We start from the raw sequence: 17,267 nt of genomic DNA on the forward strand, positions 1-17,267 counted from the left end.
TTTGGGCTGCTTTTTGTAGTGTCCTTGAGCTCAGGAAGTGCTTCACCCTGCAGAGTGCTGGAATCTCAGAGTTAGAGTTCTAGGTACAAAAGGGAGCTGCATTTTTCATCAGCTTCACTGACAGCCAGAAATGAGTTTGGAAATGATAGAGGCTACAGGAAATGTTTAGCATCTCACACAGTCAGGTCTAAATCAAGGTGGAACAGTTTAAGTGTGCAGCACCAGGAAATATTTCAATAACCTACATATGTATTATTTTTTGAAAAGACTTTGAGGTTTTTGATCAAAATGAAGAGTAAGTTACACTACAAATACTCCAACAGAAGATATAATTGTTGAATTTTTCAGAAGTAAGTACTAAAGAAAAAAGAACACTGAATACTGAGACCCTTACTCTGAAATAGTTAAAGAGAAAATACTCACTGCTTATGGTTATCTGTGGAAATAAATATTAATGTTCTTCAAGAAATACAGAAAGACTTTTCTTTTCATTGAAACAAAGACACTGTGAAAATGTATTTCAACTTTCAATGCATTGGGTATTATACACGCATAGGATATTTTCAGAAAGTTAGCCTGTGCTATGCCACTTTAAAAGCACTTATATTACAGCAAAACCAAAATCAAACAAAAAAATGGCCTTTAAGGTGTAAAACTCAGTGAAGATATGTATTGTTGCTTCAGTAATTTAACTTTATTGTCTTGCCAAAATTAAATATTTTAAAAGTTGGCAATGCGTTAAAAATAATAAGAGCTGTAAATTTTGTTTAAAGTGTATCTTTAAAGTAAGGAATTTAATGAAGCCCTGAGTTCAAAACATCAGGTAAAAACATTTACTAGAACTGTTTATAAAATAGGATGCAAATGTGAAACATGTAAAGGAGCTTTATACCTTGCGGTTTTATTTTATCTATTCCTTTTAGTTTATATTTTCCTGGCAAAATGAGATTTGATCGTTCAGGTAAGATTCTTAAAGAAACAGGAATACTAAATGTGTAACTCTGGATTTGGATTTAGACACACTACATCTCTAATGGCAATCATTATCCAAAGCTGCACTCCTTGCTTATGGAAAATCAATGAGAAACAAAACACACAATGTAAAACTGAAGACATATAATCTTCTGTTCAACATTTTAATTAGGACAATTACTCATGGACAATGTTCTGCTAATGTAAATAAATGTACAGTAATAATATACCTTCTATATAGCTTCTTTTACAGCATTTTACAATTAAAGAAATAAAATGTTTCTATGCAAGAATGCAAAATCTTAATTTCAATATGAGATTTAGGGATGATCCATTTGCAGGACTGCATGTAATATTCTAAAAAAATGCTTAGATCACAGAGCAAAAGTTTTATAATGCTGCAGCTGTAGATTATTAAAAAGAGAACTCTGTCTTCCAAAAGAGCCAACACTGATTTTAATGAAAGGCGCTTTCATATTTCAAATTTGCAACAGCTTTGTAAACCGCTTGAAGCAGCCCACACATAGTAAAAGTAATTATAAGCTTACAGTACACTAGTGGGTTGACATTTCAAAATGCAGACAAAGACCATTTTGTTTTCTAAAGAAAAAATTTTCAAAAGGCAGGGTTCACAGAACTGAGTACATTTGGGGAAATGGATACAATGAAAGTGAACATCTTGATAAGGATGAGATGAGAAGTTCAAAAGAGCCAAATACACTGATGTGACTGTAGCTGTCTAAAATGAGAGTTTGTGAGTGACAGCCGAAGTAAAAACAGAATGGTTTCTATTTGCCAGATGCTCAACTGTTTTATCATACAGAATGTTTAAGGTGCCAAATTCTCTGTTCACCACTTTTGGAAAGAGAAACACTTTATACTTTTACAAAGGTATTTTTGGCAGCTCCCCTGTCTACACAGGTGCACTGTGTTTAGAAATCAGCTCTTTTGCCGTGCTGGTTTAAGATCTATTTATAAATTTACCACAGCTGTCTCCATGTCTCCTGGTGAGGGGCTGATTTCATCGGGGGAAGTGACAGAAGAGCGAGTAGTGCGTGGAGTGCGTGGAGAAGGGAGCGTGTCCCACGCATTGTATCCGCTTGGAGGGGGCGTTGGCATCTGAACCCCTGAACGCTGGCAGCAATTCTCTGGGTTACACATCCAGGCTTCAAGTAACTTCTCCCTGTCCCAGTCTTAAAGAAATATAGAGGTACAGGAAATTATGTACCTGACAATGTTTAAAATGTATTTTGTAACTCCACTGACGCGCTGGGGGGGATGGGGGAGGGGGGGAGTGGAAAGAGCGTCGCGTCCATCCCGATCGCGTCCCGCCGGAGCCGCTCCGGGGGTGCTGCGCGAACGCGCTCGGACACCCCCTGACACACCGGAGTGCGTGGATACTCACAAACACACACAGAGCCGGACAGCTCCTGCAGCGTCACTGGGGACACAGAGGCGGGAGGGGCCCTTTATATGGAGCTCCGAGGGGCTGATTGAGGTCCCCGCCCGAAGGGATCCAGGAACAAAGAACACTGAGGGGTGCGGGGTTTTATCCGGATCGGCACCGGGGGAGGGCAGAACATCAGAGCCTATCCTTTGGGGACCAGGGGATGGAGAGGGCGTGGGGTGACAGGACAGTGAGCAGTGGGGAAGGCGAGGGGTGGAACAAGGGACCCGGGAACCAGTGGGGTATCAAGGAAAGGAGAACTTAAAAAGGGTAAAAGGGGGTGGTCTTAGACCTCTGAGCCTGCCCACTGCCCACCAGCGGACCTCCACTGTTTTGGGGCTCTGTGGCTTCTTGGTCATTCCTGCAGTGGATTCAACCACTGCAACACTCCACCCATATATAAACACTAGACAAAAAAATTTAAAAATGACTAAGTATAATAAAGTGTGATTGAATGGAACCTTAGACATTACATTTTCAAGAACGCATTCCAAGATAATACATAATGCAATGCATTTTTGTAAATAATTGCATCACAAGCATCTCCTTTCCCTTCAATATCTTAAAATTATTTCTGTTATTTATTTACAGCAATTGTAGTAGCTAGAAGACTCAACTGAAAACCAGAACTGTACCGACTTTCACAGACAGATGAAAATATACCAGCCCATACCACCGAATTTTCATTATTTTCCTTTCTATGAAAAAAGTAACTGTTTAATATGAATTTAATTTTATCTGTTGTGGGTTTTTTTTTTAAATGAAGCCAGGAAATGAAGGAAGAAGACCAAGTAAGATCCAACTGGATTACAAAAAGATTTGGGACCTAATGAGTCTTTATATATATATGCATATAAGTGATGTGTTTCTGGGGGGGAAAAAAAATCCCACCTAAGTGGAAAGAAAATTTCATATATTCTCACTACATTTTATTCTATAATTAAGTGTTAGTAAATGTTTTACTTCTCTTCATAATTAACACGTTACTAAATGGATTCACTGTGTTCTCTTTACTAACTTAAGAATTTTAGTAAAACACAAGGTAGTTATATTTGTTGAATTGCTTCTTTTTTATCCTGAAATCTACTGCTGTATAATGAACTAAAGGAGAAACAATGTTGAAAAAACACTTGTAGAAAAACGGTAAAGTTATCTGTTTTCATGATGTAGCATTTTTTTTAATCTTGCCTCTAATTCTACATACTTCTGTCTCTCAATTAAAAGAAAAAAAGAAAAATACACTCTTAACTCTTAGAACCTGTGTCAATAAATTGATATATTTGTACAACAAAAGAAAGCAAAATCTGCTGGATTAAATATTATATGCCTGTAAACTATTAAACTGAATATATAAGAATGATCTTTCCAAGAATTTAAAACATGCTTTTCATACCTTGTGTGAATTAAGTCAAGATTTCACATTATTCTTCTGTGAATTTCAAGATTTAATGCAAAAACATTACAATTTGTCATTTGATGTCAATTGTCTAAACGTCTGTAAATACCTGAGTTATTCCCTTTGCTAAGCTGAACCAATACAGCTACAGGCATAATAGTTGGCTTTCTCATGACTTGCTAATTGTCTGTGCCTCTATCTGTGCCCTGGCCAATTGCATTAAGCTACCAAGAACATCACTAAGGCAACATCAGTAGAATGACCTTTCCAACACAGACTGATTTCTTCTCAACTTTCAATTCCTGCTTGCTAGATGCTGGCAGACATTTCTCCATAGTTTACATCAACCTCACTGATTTTCAACTAATTGCAGACTGAGCTGAGAGTTTGAACAGTATTCCCATAATTTTCCTCTTCAAAATATCTGCACAGGTTATGGATCCTACTCAGTCAAGTATTTATAGTTTTTAGCCTTAATGAGACTATTCTGGGAATACAACAGCATTCAAATATTGCACATATTATAAATACAATATAAGAATTAAGCAAAGCATCAACATTAAAAAAAAAAAAAGCAAGGACTGTGCCTTAAATATAATCAAACTGGCACAAGCTCATGTTTACTTAATTTAATGTTAAAAGCAACACAAATATCAGCTATGCAAAATAATGTAAAGGAGATGAGTTTCAGGTACCACAACTCCTCATGAAAGTGTACCAAAAGCTGTGGGTTTAAAATAATGTCGATTTCACTTTTCCCTGTCTCACTGATTTTCACAAGGAGCCCACAAAAATAATAGGGTATGAAAGCTTAATCCAGCAACACAGTGATGAGCACGCAAACCATTAACTGCCTGAGTAGTTCCTTTGGCATAAAGTAACAATGCAGATGCTTCAGTAAGCATAAGTTTTTAATCATTGAATCAAAGCCTAAAGCTTACACTGAATTTCAGAGATACTTTTGTCTGGAGCAAACACACTGAATTCAGTATATCCCCTTTCTGACAACCCCAGTCTAACTTGAACAAGAGTACAGATTTATGTAATTGAAAATAAAGTAGTTACAGATATCCCAATGGAAAAGCATACTCTGTATTAAAAGTGTAACTATAAAAAATCCTTCAAAGGACATATACTCATTTAATTTAAATTCCAAGGCAATTCCCAACCACTTATTACAATGGTCAGACTGCTTTTATTAAAAAAAAAAAAAAAAAAAATTTTGATCTGGTTTTATACACAAATATGTAGTGGCAGAAAACCAATCATCTGACAAAAATAGGTTTGATGAATTTGACTTTTTTGACATATAAAACCATGGAAGTTTTACTCCTGTGTCTCTCACCAAAATAGGGCAGTTCTGTTTTTCCACACTGCTTAAATTAAACTGTCTTCCATTATAATTCCTAGTTTGAATCACTTTCCTATCAGCTTCCCTGTCTGCCTCAATGCTTTTTGACATACTGCAGCTATACTTCTTTATGAAGTACTGTGTGGTCTGTTTCCTGCTATTTGATTAACCACTACTTCCCTTTCACTTGGAAATAAAATGCAAACATAAAACTGTGGTTTTGAATTTGCTGAAAGCAGTTTCTTTAGACTTTAAGGTTTGGGATTACCATGTGCCCGAAGTAGAGCTTCTGCAGTAAAGAGCGGGGCTTGAAGCATGTCAGCAGATTCCACGATCAGCATATCCTTAAGCCTTCGCAGGTCTTGAAGTCTTAGACCCTCATATGGCTTTAAGAAGAAGAAGAAGAATGATAATTCATGTCTACTATTTTCAAGTTAATCTCTAATGCAATGTTAAAAAGAAAGCACTCAAAGCACTGTTACTGTTCACGATCTCAGTTGTGAGGCAGTATGGGACAAAATTTATTCACTGTGCACACCAATGACCATGCAAAGCTATATGGAAACACTGTCATTTTGTAATATTTATAGTATGATTTTTGTAAACTTCAAAATCTAAAAGCCATCTTCAAATTATAAGATAGCCTAACACCCACTCTCTCTCTCCCAAAAAAAGCTAGATATTCACAGAATCCAGATGAACTTTGATTCAGTGATTAGGCCTCAGATATTGTGGAATAGCTATGACAGTGCATGACTAGATTTGAACTAAGGATTTAGAGAAGAGCCAGAGAAAGGACAGGTTAACATACATTGCATATAGATTCCCTGACACTAACTTTACACATTAATTGAGACCTGCTAACTCTGACTTGATCTGGAGGAGGATACATTGAGACATTAGACAGTGAGAAGTTTGTGAGTAGAATCCAGTACAGGTCCTCTGAGGCACCCTTTCAGAAGCGAAGTCAGTCCTGAATAGGACACATGAGACATGCAATTAGATGTGCACAGAAACACAGAAGGGTTGAGGTTGGAAGGGACCTGCAAATGTCACTTTTTCCCAACCTTCCTCCTCAATCAGGGTCACTTAGAGCCAGCTGCCCAGGACCATGTCCAGATGGCTTCTGGATATCTCCAAGGCTAGGGATATACTGTACATGAAGATGTCAAAACTCTTTGAGAAACAATGGCCAACTCTCACAGCCCTACAGAGAGCAGATTATCCAGCTACCTTCCTGGTCTGGAGCTCCATTCCCTTACTACAATTAAAATGCCCAAATCAGAAAGACAAAAAGAAGTAATTTTAGGATTCAGAATTAGCTCCAACCAAAAGAGCAGAGATACACATATGTTTGCAGACTCCTTTTTAAAACAAAGAAAGGAAGACTATGAGAGCAAATAATGTATTTGTTAGTGTTGCACACAGAAAATGCCCCCTAGGAAGGAAGAGGAAAAAACAAGTGGGAGGGTCTGCATAGAGAATGGATACAGAAAGGGTATGTAAAAACCACTATTCTTACATGTACTGGTTTTATTTATATAAAGGATAGCTAACAAAATATTTAAAGCATTTGACATAAAATGTTACATGCTCAGAACTAATTAGGAACCTGGCCACCAAATGGCAATTGTCTTCAGCAATTTGGAGACAGAAGTACACAGCAACAGTGGTGACAGATAATAATCACAGTTAAGACTATGCATCATTATTTACTATCTCCAGTGCTAGATTATAAGGACACACATGTATGCATACATACATAGCCCAAAAGCAAAAGACTGGTTCTGTCCTAGAAAGGTTACAATCTAAGTAAAAGTCTACTGTCCCCTTTGAGGATAACAAGCAGAAGGCAAAAGTGATGGGGAGAATGGATTCCCTGGGTTTCTAAATGCTTTTGTTCTTTTGAGACACCTACACTAAAAATGTAATTTACTTCCTGTACTCCAGACATCATCATAAACTCCATAATGCATCTAAAACCATAACTGACTCCCACAAGGACATCATCTCCTGTTAGATAATCAGTGAAATAAACAGGTGCTTCTCGATATTAGAAACTTTGTCATCAGCAAGAGTAATGCTCCACAGATATGAATTGGGTCTTTGTTCTTTTTGAGAAAGCAAGCAAAGCAGAAGAGAAATGACCTATGAGTGTCCTGACCTGTATCTTGATTGCTCAAGTTCAGGCAGTTTCTGTATGTCCTTCCATTGCTGATCATGCATGACTCAGTAAAGGACAATCTGAACGTTAATGGCTTGCACTGAAATAAATCTGGGCCACTTGGATTAATAGCATGCTGGAATTTGACTGACCTTCTTAACTTATTACAAAAGAGATAATTTTAAAAAAACATTTCAGAGAAACAGGGATACTGTGTGCCAGAATGATTATAATTGTGCTGTATGTACAGCAAAAAAACAGAAGCAAAATGGTCATGACTGAATCTGAACTCCGTTTTGAATTGCAATTGTAAAACAATCAGCTGTGTCAGCACAACAGTACTCAATTCTTGAAGACCATATACATCCTAAGAAAAAATGTCTTTTCTGTTAAACTTGCAAAATATAAACATGTTTTATGACCTGGTATTTTATCCTGAAATGCAGATATGTTCAGAATTATATTTAATTGATTGGTTCTAGGTCAAACACTGGCAAGTATCTCCCTCTGAGTAACAGACTACTATATTATCTCAGCTGGAGCATTCCACACAACCCAGCAAGGGAGTTTTGGATCTGCAGTTTTTAAGAATCCTTATTTTATCTTTTTAAGTAATAAGGAAAATCTTTATTAAGAATGTGTTTGAAACGTCAGACATTTGTTTCATAAAATAATGTATAAGCCCACAGAAGAAGCTGAAAGAAAAGAAATTTTAGGCTGGCACTATCAAGTCACTTAATCTGGAAATTCCAGAGTGAAGATTTTATACAATGGGAACCTTAAAAATGTTAATGTGTACAAGACAGTCTTGTGGAGATTTGTGAAGATACAGTCTTTAGTTATGAGGGTGTACATCCTTTATATAATATCACAGAGGTTTGTTTTTAACTACTTCAAACACTGATGACTTATCTCTGCAATGCCATGTGCTGTAAAGGATTTTGATTACAGCTTATGATGCTCGGAGACCTCCTTTAATGGTCATTTATGGAGGAGCTCTTTATTGATATTTGCTGTGAAAAAGACATTGATCAATACTGGCATAATTTAACTAGATAATGATTTTGAAATATACTGTTAGAGTTACTACTTTAATGCATTGCTGAGGTTCTCACTACAGATTCCAACATTTCTGTATTCTCAAGAGCCCTTCTTTGAAATTTTCTTCTCAAATTTTTACTACTAACATTTAGATATCCCAAATTATACATTTTTTTTCTCCTGAAAGTACTTTCAATATGTAAGCTGATTATTTTAACAGCTCATTTCAAACTATTATTACTTTCTTCTCTTTTAAAGCACCATTAAAATAGACAGGGGCAAAGTACCTCTTTGCTACAGTGATGACTATATAATTAAATGGTGTCAAAACACTCCATGCAAACATCCTTCTTTATGGGTGGATGGAGTTCTATAGTTAATGGAGTAATATATTAAAAAATTATTTATACTCCATTTAACTCATTCAAGTAAAATTATATGCACTACATGTACATAAGAGTACATGTATCTTAACTAACTGTACTCCCCTTCTCTCCTTTCACTTAATAAACCATTCTCTATCTGTAGAGAAAATAAATTTTAATAATTTAAGAAAATTCTTTGTACTTATGGTATTTGCATTACTTATATATTTATATGACATCAATTCAGGAACTGAAAACCATTCCAATTATTATACACTCAGTAAATCTGTGATACACTCACTAGCAGTGATTTTTACAGTATTCAGTGGCACATATGTAAAATGAATGAAGAAATGATATATTTTGCTAGTGCACAAGGTATTTCACTGTGTCTGACTGAGAGCCAAAACTGTTCTTGATGATCTGCTCTCAGGTACTGCTCATTCCCAGAGCATGTTTCTTATGTAAGTTTAAAACGTTACATTATTTGATTGAAAGGAAGGACCCTGTTATCTCCCAGGAGTACATCACCAAGACAAATATGCTCTCATGCTACAGTAAACAGCAATGTAAGAGACTGTGCAAAAGAACAACCAAAATCTATAAAAGCAGCTTAAGAACAATCACTTACTATCATATTATTTAGTGTATCTTCAATTAGATTTAAAATATAAATTTATATTTTATATGACAAAGATTTTTTTTTCAGATTATTCAACAAAGTAAAAGCAAGGAATCAAGAAAAAAAAGATTGTGTTCTCCTGTAAACATGGCATATTTGGAAGGGGAGGTATTGGGTACTATCATTCCAGATACTACTGTGCAGATCATAAACACTGGAGTTAAGCCCATTTGGCTGTTTTGCCTGGGAAGAAATCCTATTCATGGTTTTCAAATGTTTTATCTTTTCCTGTAACCTTCATTCAAAAGAAGCATTTCCTTTGAAAATGCATTTCTTACTGTTCAAAGTTTTTAAATTATTCATGAATGAATATTTTCTGTTTTGGAAGGATGTTGAATGGCAACAATTACAAGCTGAATACTAAGCTAAAAAAGCATTTTGTACACTCCATCCCTTAGTTTTTAATACATAAAAAAGAAATAGAGAAAAAAAGTAGAGGATCATCCTTGAGAGGCAATTTTGGTGAAGCATCAGTGCTCTGGGGCTTTTGATGGAGGCATCACCATAGCCAGTGGTAAGGGCAGCTTTCACTGCTGTCCCAGACATTTGTGTACAGACCTGGAGGATGAGGACATGCAGTCATTTGGATTGCAGCTCAGTGTAAATCTTTCTAAGGCTGTTTTTTCAACTGGTTTTGGCCACTCTGAGGGCTAAGATTGAAAAATTAACTTCTCCTGGCTCTTGGCTCCTCCCTTGTGCCAGCACTTGTGCTCTTAGAGATAAATATGAAGTTAGACAAATTATCCCACTGGAAGTCATAAAGAAAGCGGGGAAAAACCAGCAGGGAGCACATGAAGACAGAATTGCTCTATGTAAATCCCCAAGGTCATCAATTGGTGTACCAAATTCCAGGCTGATATGTTTTGGCTTGTGAACATTTAGAACACATGTGAGATGTATGTGAGATGGACAACTGTACAGTCCCTTGTAACTATCAAGTTTTTAAGCTGGTTTTGCTCAGCATCTACCTTAAAGAGACATGAGACAGTATCTTCTCTTGCAGAAAAACCTGTTCAAGCGGCCCTTGATTTTTCCCATGCATATCTGTAAGCTTCCCGTCTTCTTAACGGTGCTGGTATATATGCCAGCAAACCCTTGGTATAAATATGATGATAACAACTATTCAACTTACATGAAAAAGTTACATATTACCACTTTTTTAAAACTTTTTCTTCTATTAAGCTAAAATATTGCCATGATCCACCTGAAAACATAACCTTCCTAATAGTTTTACTTGCATAACTGAAGGAGTGGTAAACTGCAATGATGGCAAGAAATGGCTGCAGCCTTTCAAAGTGTTTCTGCCAAGAGAGGAAAATATAATTTCAAACTATCTTCTTACAGTTTGTGTGCCCCTACATGGGAATATTCGGAGAAACTAAATTAAGTACATTTGCTATTTCAACGTACAAAGTATATTAAACCTCATGTCTAAATCTCTCATCTAGGAATAAACAATCTAATTAAGCCTGTTTATATTTTAATTGATCCAAGAAAAATGGTCAAAAAATTAATTGAACACTATAAAAAGTACAAAAACACTACAGAAAAGACTTTCTTACTCACAAATAAAAGTGACCATGAGTGGCATTTTTCAGGGAAACAGTTCATGTGATCTAAGCCTACTCATGTATTTTCTTTTAAACATCCTTAGGCCATAAGTGGGCTAAGCTAGTAAAAGGCCAAGCCATGCTATTTCTGAAGGGAGTAACCATAGAGAAATCTACTGTCCTTTAATTTAAACAGAATTAATTTGTACTATTCACTGAATCATATAATTTATCTATGTATTTGTCATGGGTTAGCAAAGCATAGTCCCGGAAGTGATCTTGCAAACGGGTGCTTACAGCTTCCTCTGTGACCTGACAGCACCTATCAGTGGCCAGTTTGAATATGGACAATTTTTTAAGCCACTGAAAATTGTGACCGCCTCTGTGATCCACACTTAAGAATAGAAAACCCAGAGGCAGACTCTGTCTCGTTTCCAGTGTTGGGACAGGTGGCTGCGGGCCCCGTGTGGGGGCCAGTGGGCCAGGCCCAGGCCCTGCTCGGGCAAGGCTGGGCTGGGCCATGGCCATCCTGGAGCCGATGGGCCCTGTTCCAGCCGTGGAACCCCGCCACAGCCTTGCTGTGGGCAGCCGGAGCCACTTGGAACTGCCCCCCTCTCCAGTGCGGTCAAGATTCAGCTGAAGCTGCACCGCTGTCCAGCAGAGATCATGTGAGCAACAGTGATAAGCGAAATTCCAGCTGCAAGACCTAGGTGAGATTAACCCTTTTAGTGCTGTGAAGAGCTGAAAACCTGAGGGAAGAGAAAGAGGAGATGCTTAAAGTTGAAATTCTGTTGTAAAGCTATGATGTATCAGAGTACCCGTTGTAATTTCATGAAGGCATGGGGGGGTGGAGCGTTCAACTTGCACTTGTGAGCAAAAGCTGAGATAGGCAGATGCTGAAGCAGCTGTAATTTCATGAGAAGTTTGAACAGGGAGAGATGGAAGCAATGAGGACTTTTGCTCCAAATGGAAAAGGAAAAGACCTCAGTTCCTAGAGATGCTCCCAGAGATAGTCCTAGAGATGAAGATGACGAGGACCCTTTGCTCCTAGGGAAGGAGGAGGGCCTCTGTTCCTAGAGATGAAATGCTCCCAGAGAAGAGAACTTTTGTTTCTGAATGGCTCAACCTTAAATTTATAGCCCAGTAATTCAAGAGTGGACCCTCGAAAGCAGTTGTGGGAAAAGCTGCAAGTCGGGGAAGGGACTCACATGCGAGCAGAGAACCAACCCGGGCGGCTGGCTCGTTGTGATAATGTTTTCATAGCATGGGCAAGAGAGACTCCTCTTCCTAAATGGACTGAACAAGGTTATTATAGAAGTGGTAAACAGACTGAACATCTCAAGGGCTGTCTTTCTACACTGTCAGTGGGAGAAGGGAGAGAGGTGGGGGGCGGGGGGGAGGAGGAGAAGTGTTCTGAAGGTGTGGTATGATTTTTTTTTTCCTTCTTTTAAGTCTGTTAATAAACTTCTTTATATTCTTTCAAGTTTGGCGCCTGCTTTGCGTTTCTCCTAATTCTTATCTCACAGAAGGTAAATAGTAATGAGTATTTTGGACCAAACCACTACAGTATTCTTATTTAGAATTTTACTTAACTAAAATCTGATTATGGATAGGGAAGGAACTTGTACTCAGAATCTTTTTGGTCCAATTATCCTTATGGAATCACAGTTGTCTGTAAGGCATAACAGAATTCAAGCAAATTTTTTGTCAGTGAATTGTCTCTCTGTTTCAAAAATTTACTTGGAAATAACACCACTTGTTATTACCTGTTTTTCACACAAACTCTGGTATGCAGTAGCTTCAGGCATCATGTTATAAAACAAGAAAGTAAATGCACTATTTTAAAGTCCTGCACTAGTCAGTTTTAGTGTTTTTTGTAACATTCAACCCAGTCTCAGTCCAGGAAGATCCACTGAAACAGTTTCCCTACTCTATTCCACAGATTTGCTCCATTTCAGATTTTCTTTTGTCTTAATTTTTGAGACAAAAAGGCATCAAAAAAAAAAAAAAATTGGTTTAAATTAAATAAAGATATTAGTGTCATTGAGTATTTTAAAATTAAAGTTTGGTTTAGAGAAACTGTTTCCCAGCTTACTGGCCTCACTGTATCTCCTCCAGCCTCACAGCCTGCAAGACAGTCCAGGTAATTAAGATATGGATAAAATTTCTGTTTAATTTTGACAATGTATTTGTTATGTTCTCAGAGCTTAACTTGAAAATTATGAAGAGCTGTGCTTGAATTTTTTTACAAATACAAAGTAAGAGTACCTACTGAAATACTTTGCAGACTTTTGTCACAATGTAACTGCAACAAATAATGTATAAAATACTTCAGATTTAAAGTATCCTCTGACCTCTTTTTTGTCTAAAGCAGCATACTCAGCTTCAATGCTTTCAGCTTCAGGATCACGTGAAAATACCATTCGAGATTCCAGGTTAAGAGCCAGCTCTTTGTGGTGCTGTTTCTCTGCACAGTCACATGGGGTATCTTTATTTTCATTTTCTGCAAACAGATCTCCACCATGTTTTACTAGAAGCTGAAAAGTAAAACAGCAAAGTAAGCAGTTATTAATTAGCAACTCTAATCCATAAAGAAAAGGCACAGTAGTTAAGAAGAGAACAAAAAAATATGAACAAGAAAAACAGAGAAAAATACAGTAATAATAATAATCTCTAGAAAACAAAGATTCTCTATTGTTATTAATTAAATTACTGCTTACTTTCATGCATAATTATAGTTATAGCCACAGTAATTCCAAAGAACCACAAAATCTAAGAAATATGTTACAAGGCAATGCTGCTAACTAACCAATGTTAGTTAGGTTTTAAAGATTAAAATTCTGCTTTACTGATATGGTCAGTGCCCCACAGAAAATGAGGGGCCTGAGGCCCTCAAGCATGTGTCAAGATGGAGCTAGAAACACCTTTCAATATTCCTTCTACATGGGTACAACTCCACCGTTTGTATACTTGTGCTGACAGAAAATAGGAGATTCCTTGAGTAGGAGAGATGAGAGGATACCAATTCACAGGGAGCACAAAATACTACTGGTAGCTCTACTTTGTTTTTGAGGACATGAAAAAAGTGAAATGAAATAATGCTAATTCTAGTAATTCTCATACAGTCTAGTATGGTGCCATTTCACCAACCCCTTCTCCTGCCAGTAACCTCCCCCCCCCAAATGCAGTCTCTAACTATTAAACCCTTGTGCTGCTCTGCTTAACTCGCTAACTTGTTCTTCTGCTATAAACTGACCTGATATAAGCAAGGACAGTATATGCCACAGATTTTAAAGGCCCAAATGGACCATTCTGTTGATTTATGATGACACCTTTATATCATTACTAAAATGATTCATCTCGTTTCTAAATAAAATCTATAAACATTATCTCGCCTTCAAGTTAAGATCATGATGTCTGTAACGACACTATCCAGGGGATTTTAAAACTCAGGTTCTAATTTTTATACTTCTAAAAAACCCCAAATTTCTCCAATGTTATCTGTTCTTCACATAAGCCTTTTAGATCATGACCAGACACTCCTTAATTTTTTCTTCAATAGAAAATTTCCTTCACCTGTCACTGCAGAATACAGAATGTTTTTTACAAACCCGGATTCATTCTTGTAGATTGGGAAACCTTTCCCACATTCTCCAAAATAAAAAGAAATGCAAACCCAAAAATACTGCAAACCAGTGCAACGACAAGATTTAGTTGAGAAGATATTAGTGTCATTGAATATTTGATCTTCATAGCAGAGTATCAGGCAGAAATACAGATAATATTGGGACAACTACCAAGATACACAGCCAACAGTTAACCTTTGTTCTATCTAAACTTAACATTGCCAAAACTTTGTTAACTTGAGTATCATATTCTGTCTGTTCATTTTAACCTCTAACAGAAATTTTACTGAGGCAACTAAGACCTCTTCTGAGGGGGGGAAAAAAAAATATATATATATATTTGAAAGAACATTCCATAGACTTATGCAGCTCAAAATGTAATCTGCAAGATGAGGAATATGCAAAGCAAGAAGTTTTTAATAATGATGCCATATTTCTCTAGAAGCACTGTTAAAAAGCCTTATGTTGCTTGATTAATTGAGATTAATAATCTAAATAATCATATTAGCAATTTAAACAATTGCAAAAATACCATTTAATACGCCAAATATACTGTGATACTGTGGCATGTATCTGGATGAAATCAAATCTATTCAGCATGTAAGTTATTATTGTCTATTCAATAGTTTGAGATAAGAACATTAATTTTGCCCAAACTATCTTTAGCAATGGGTTCCACACAGCTGTTTTGCTCAGAGAAATCTAACACATGTGAATGGAGCAGTATCAAGACTGCATATTTGACTGCCAGCTCCGAACTAGTCAGCTAGTAGGTGCTTCACCCACAAGGATCTATATTTGGGGTTTCCTTCTCTTATTTGGGTGGGGCAGGGATAGGCAAAGATACAGAACTGGGGTTTTCCTGAAAAGTGCTGAGACAATGAAAGAGGAATGCTGCTCTGAAGTGAGAGTAACCACCGCAAAAATGGGCAAAAGGCACTCCTGGGGTTCTAAGTGACCTTCAGTTTACTGGAGAGAGGGAAGACAACTTGAGGATTAGGCAATTCAGTTTTTTATCTCTTTTTGTTTTGTTAAGAATTTTAATCCTCAAATACTTCCAGGAACAAAGAGATAATTGTTAAATTCCTTCACTGATCTCTGTTTCAGGCTTGGTGAAGGCATGTAGTGCTCCTGTTCATAAACCTGCTCCTGTTGAAGGAGTTAGAAGGACTACAGACCACAGACTGGAGGACTTAGTATATCTCAGATCCAAGGTCCTCTACCCTCAAGGTAGGGCACATAAAGAAGTTTAAACTTGGGGGTGTACATTATGTTTTTAATGCAGAAACCATGACTAGTTAAGACTTCATAACTCTGGCAAATAGCAATCCACGTGGATCAGACTGTAAATTCTTCTTCAAAGACAAACTGAAAGCAAATTAGAATCAGAAATGGTTTACTCAATTACAGTGCCTATTGTCAAGATAGCATAACCCAGTTTATATAATTAAATGGGGAGCTAGCAGTCTAGTAACTGGATTTATCTAATGAATCACATTACAGACACTGAGAAATAGAATGATAATTTGTAAAGAAGCACAAACCATGAACTTTAATGATGAGTTTAAAAGGAATTGATTTTACAGTCTGCAGTTAAAAGCTGCAGCCCAGAACCACAATTCACTCTGCAGCAGCTGTGATTCTTTCTGACATTACGGTCTGCCTGGATCTTACTGCGTGAGCCCATTTGCCTAATGCTCTTGAAATTGAAACTTCTGAACTGTTGTGTCTATCTCTAATACCACTGAATAGCCCCATTTAGGGACATGAAGGCAGAAACATGCGAAAGACTCCTTGCTCAAATCCCTTGTAAATCTGAAGGCTAAGTTTCTAAATACCAGATACTGAAATATATTGGAAACTCGTTACTAAAGTTTTCTTCTGTTTAACATTTCACTACCAGAAACAACCTTTCTTATGTCAAATCATTTTATGTGAGTGCTTTTCACCAACTTTGTTCAGAGGTCATTAAATGCTAATTGCTGATATCTCCTATTTTCTCATATGGCATGCACATTTGTCCTCTGTTGTATAATAATGTAAATAAAAATATGTTTAACAGCAAATGTATCTATCATCTTGAAGAAGGATAGATAAAACACCTGTGAGTGAAATGCCTAGAGTCAGAACTTATCAGAAGCTGGACCAGATAAGTGGCACTAAAACAAGAGAACAAGAGCTAGTCCTTTGCAATTAGTTTCTTTACTAAATCTGAAAGAATAAAAACTTGACAATCAAAATAAAAGCAGTAGTAACACAGACCTAGGAGATAGCCTGATATTTGTTTACAAACAAATCACATCACAAGAGGCTCTAAATCAATCTTATAACCGTGCTTTATTTTGGATGAAACAATGAGCCAGACAACACCTATATGTCATTCAGTTACATGTATATAGTTAGCAGGGTCTGAGTGTACTTCAGCTAGCGAAGACTGCATGGTGACTTGCCTCCCTGGTGAAAATCAGGAAGTATGTAAATAATTTCTAAGGACGTGTTGAAGACAAACTGCTGGTGTGGAGCTTGAGGAGCTGTAACAATATGGGGCAGAGAAGAGAGAAGGTATTGGGGCAAGATTCAGGCTGTGTTACTGGAGGGTAAAGATCAGCACCTAACAGCAGCATCCTCTTAACTCCTTTCAGCACTGAGCAGGGAACCAGAGAGACAGAGGCT

The 17,267-nt window shown here is 37.0% G+C and overlaps 1 protein-coding gene across 6 annotated transcripts in view; it reads right to left on the minus strand.

Annotated features, from left to right (window-relative positions):
• The window catches only part of LOC121673351 (ankyrin repeat and IBR domain-containing protein 1), an 89,519-nt gene that overhangs the window by 24,232 nt on the left and 48,020 nt on the right, over positions 1-17,267 (minus strand). For all 6 annotated transcript variants that reach the window (XM_042046595.1, XM_042046596.1, XM_042046592.1 and 3 more), the window contains 3 exons: positions 13,323-13,505; positions 5,435-5,552; positions 1,957-2,165 (listed from right to left, as the gene is read on the minus strand). In XM_042046595.1, the coding sequence (XP_041902529.1) occupies positions 1,957-2,165; positions 5,435-5,552; positions 13,323-13,505 (510 nt within the window). The remainder of the gene's footprint in view (positions 1-1,956; positions 2,166-5,434; positions 5,553-13,322; positions 13,506-17,267) is intronic.

This window comes from Corvus kubaryi, unplaced genomic scaffold, assembly GCF_017639235.1.
Source record: "Corvus kubaryi isolate FWS band 111438036 unplaced genomic scaffold, C.kubaryi_AGA036_p1.0 65363, whole genome shotgun sequence".
In the NCBI taxonomy this organism is placed as follows: Eukaryota; Metazoa; Chordata; class Aves; order Passeriformes; family Corvidae; genus Corvus; species Corvus kubaryi.